Source organism: Melanostigma gelatinosum, assembly GCF_949748355.1.
Source record: "Melanostigma gelatinosum genome assembly, chromosome: 18".
Taxonomy (NCBI): domain Eukaryota; kingdom Metazoa; phylum Chordata; class Actinopteri; order Perciformes; family Zoarcidae; genus Melanostigma; species Melanostigma gelatinosum.
The window spans coordinates 18573532-18576031 of record NC_136651.1 but is presented as its reverse complement, the minus strand read 5'-3'; the positions used below and the strand labels follow the sequence as shown (position 1 = coordinate 18576031).

Sequence of the window (2500 nt, the reverse complement as noted above, 5' to 3'; positions counted from 1 at the left end):
AACTTGTTTAAAATGTCTTGAGGCTTGACTTGAACTTGTTTAAAATAACTTGAGACTTGTTTAAAATGACTTGAGACTTGACTTGAACTTGTTTAAAATGACTTGAGACCTGACTTGAACTCTATTCAGATGACTTGAGACTTGACTTGAACTTAATTCAAATGACTTGAGACTTGACTTGAACTTGTTTAAAATGACTTGAGAAGAAAAAAGCAAATGTAAAAACAATAAATGTTATTTAAGCCAACCACAAACAGCACATTTAGCTCCAGCTATATATTTGTATGTAATAAATTGAAAGGGATTTCTACGTTTTAAGTGCAATCACTTGGCGTAAAATGAGACCATGAAAACACATTATAGATGCTGTGTCTCCTCTCATACCCTCCCCCTTCTCCTCCCCCTTCTCCTCCTCGCGGCTGTAAACTCTCCTGCTTCTTAAAGTGAAAAATTACTTTTCCTAATAATAGTTGTGTCGAATTTGTCGCCGCTACACACACCGTTTGATATTTCTGCGCCGCACCTTGTGACTGATAGCTTTAATTACGAGCACCACTTCGGCAAATCGTTCACAAACCTACCGGCTCCCCCTCCCCTCTTCCTCCTCCTCCTCCTCGGCATTATAGCTGCTTCGGATATTGCCTGCTAAACCATAATTGGTGTTTATCATTGTGTCGGAGTTACTCCACTTTTTACAAATTAGAAATGACGCCTATTAGAGCAAACTACATGCAAATTGATATTAAGGCTAATTCTGCAGGGGTGTTTTACAGAGTCGGACTCTGAATAATTTAACCAGCCGTTTAATACATATATTTGTATTTGCACATGAATGTACCCAGGTGATTATTCATTAATTAGCATATGGTAATGAGCATGTATTATGAATAAAGGAGAAGGGGGAGAAAAGACTGTGAGACAAAACGGGAAGACAATTACAAAAAGGGAGAAACACAAGCTAATGAGATGAGATCCGAGTTAGAAAGGAGAGATCAGTGGTGAGGGCAGAGAAGAGGTAAGAGTAGAAAACGATGAGAAGGGGTAGGAAAGGGGAATAAAGGAGAGAGGAGATGGAGGAATGAGAAAAGAGGAGAATAAAAGGAAATGAGAGGGAACAAAAGGAAGCGAAAATAGGGAGGAACACAAGGAGTGGATGTGTTGAAAGGCGAAGACAAGAGAAGAAAGAGGAAGCAAGTAAAGAAAACAGGAGACAAAAGGAGAGAAAAACAAGGAACTGGTGTATGATGATGATGGAGGCATAAGAAGAGAGAAAAGGAGAATGAAGAGGAATCAAGAGGACGAGGAAAGAGAAAATGAAGTGAGAACAAAACAATCAGACGGTGTCACAAAGGCTTCTTTCACCTGACTGGATAAAAGCTGCAATCAGTGATTTTCAAACTGGAAAAAAAAAACGCATTTTGATTACAACTGAAATGAAATAAGCTCAGAAAGCGTTTATCACTCTTCACTCTTCATGGACTGAAATGATCTATAAAGATTAAAGGGCCCTCAGTGTTTTTCCAAGTTATTTTTGACCACAATCTAAATTCCATTCACCACCAGAGTGTCGGCGAATAGAAGAGGTGTACCTTAAAAACCTGGACACATAGATCAAAAACTATCTCTCTGACCAGACACAACGAGGGACGGGTGGGTGAGCTCAGTGCTTTGAAGCTCGTCTCACATCTGAAGCGCTGTTGAAAGGCCTCGGTATACCCAGAGCCTCATATTGATGTAAATTCACACAAGTCGCTGTCTACCAACTAATGAGACCCGTCGACCCTCCTGAGCGACGGCAAACACAAAAGCAGGAAAGAACAGAGACACAAAGCGTGTTTATTCTGCAGAGGGCCCATGCTAATCAACCACTTGTACCTTTTTTCAAAGACAAAAGCCTGGTATTAGCATTTCTGCTCCGAGATACGAGTTGGTTTCTTCTTGTCTTTTCTCCCTCATCTCCACATGTATTATGTCCGAGCAGCACAAGACGACGAATCCCTCCTCAAGTGTAAATTATGTTTTGTCTGCCGCTTGGCGCTGCGTTGAGTGCTTTGTTTCTACGACTCGTGAAAGGAGAGGCGGTTTTGGCTCTGATCTACACGCAGGCACTCGCGGCCTGTGCAGGAGTCGCTGAGGGGGCTGGAGCCTATCCCAGCATGCACCGGGTGAGAGGTTACACCCTGGACAGGTTCGGCAGTCTATCGCAGGACGTGTATGCAGATGAAGGGATGCCAGTTTGAACCAAACTAAACACAGAAAACACAAAAGAAACATGACGTCTCCAATTATCCTTCCCACTCCCAGATCTCCCGCTCATATCTCCCTGTTCTGTTCTCCGAATCCTGTCATGCATCCTTGCTTTTAATCTTGGATCGCCTTGCTCCCCAACCTCCTATCCTGATGATGTCTCCTTGTCGCCTATCTCCTAGCTGCCAGTTCAGCTGTCTGGTCGAGGAACGGCGGACAGGGAGCGTCGTCGCCGAACTACGAGGCTCCGTTG

The 2500-nt window shown here is 43.1% G+C and overlaps 1 protein-coding gene across 2 annotated transcripts in view; it reads left to right on the top strand.

The window, feature by feature from the left end:
* tcf4 (transcription factor 4) overlaps window positions 1-2500 on the top strand; it is a 111215-nt gene that overhangs the window by 82346 nt on the left and 26369 nt on the right. For both annotated transcript variants that reach the window (XM_079289556.1, XM_079289557.1), the window contains one exon: window positions 2430-2500. This exon is cut by the window's right edge and continues 9 nt beyond it. In XM_079289556.1, the coding sequence (XP_079145682.1) occupies window positions 2430-2500 (71 nt within the window). The remainder of the gene's footprint in view (window positions 1-2429) is intronic.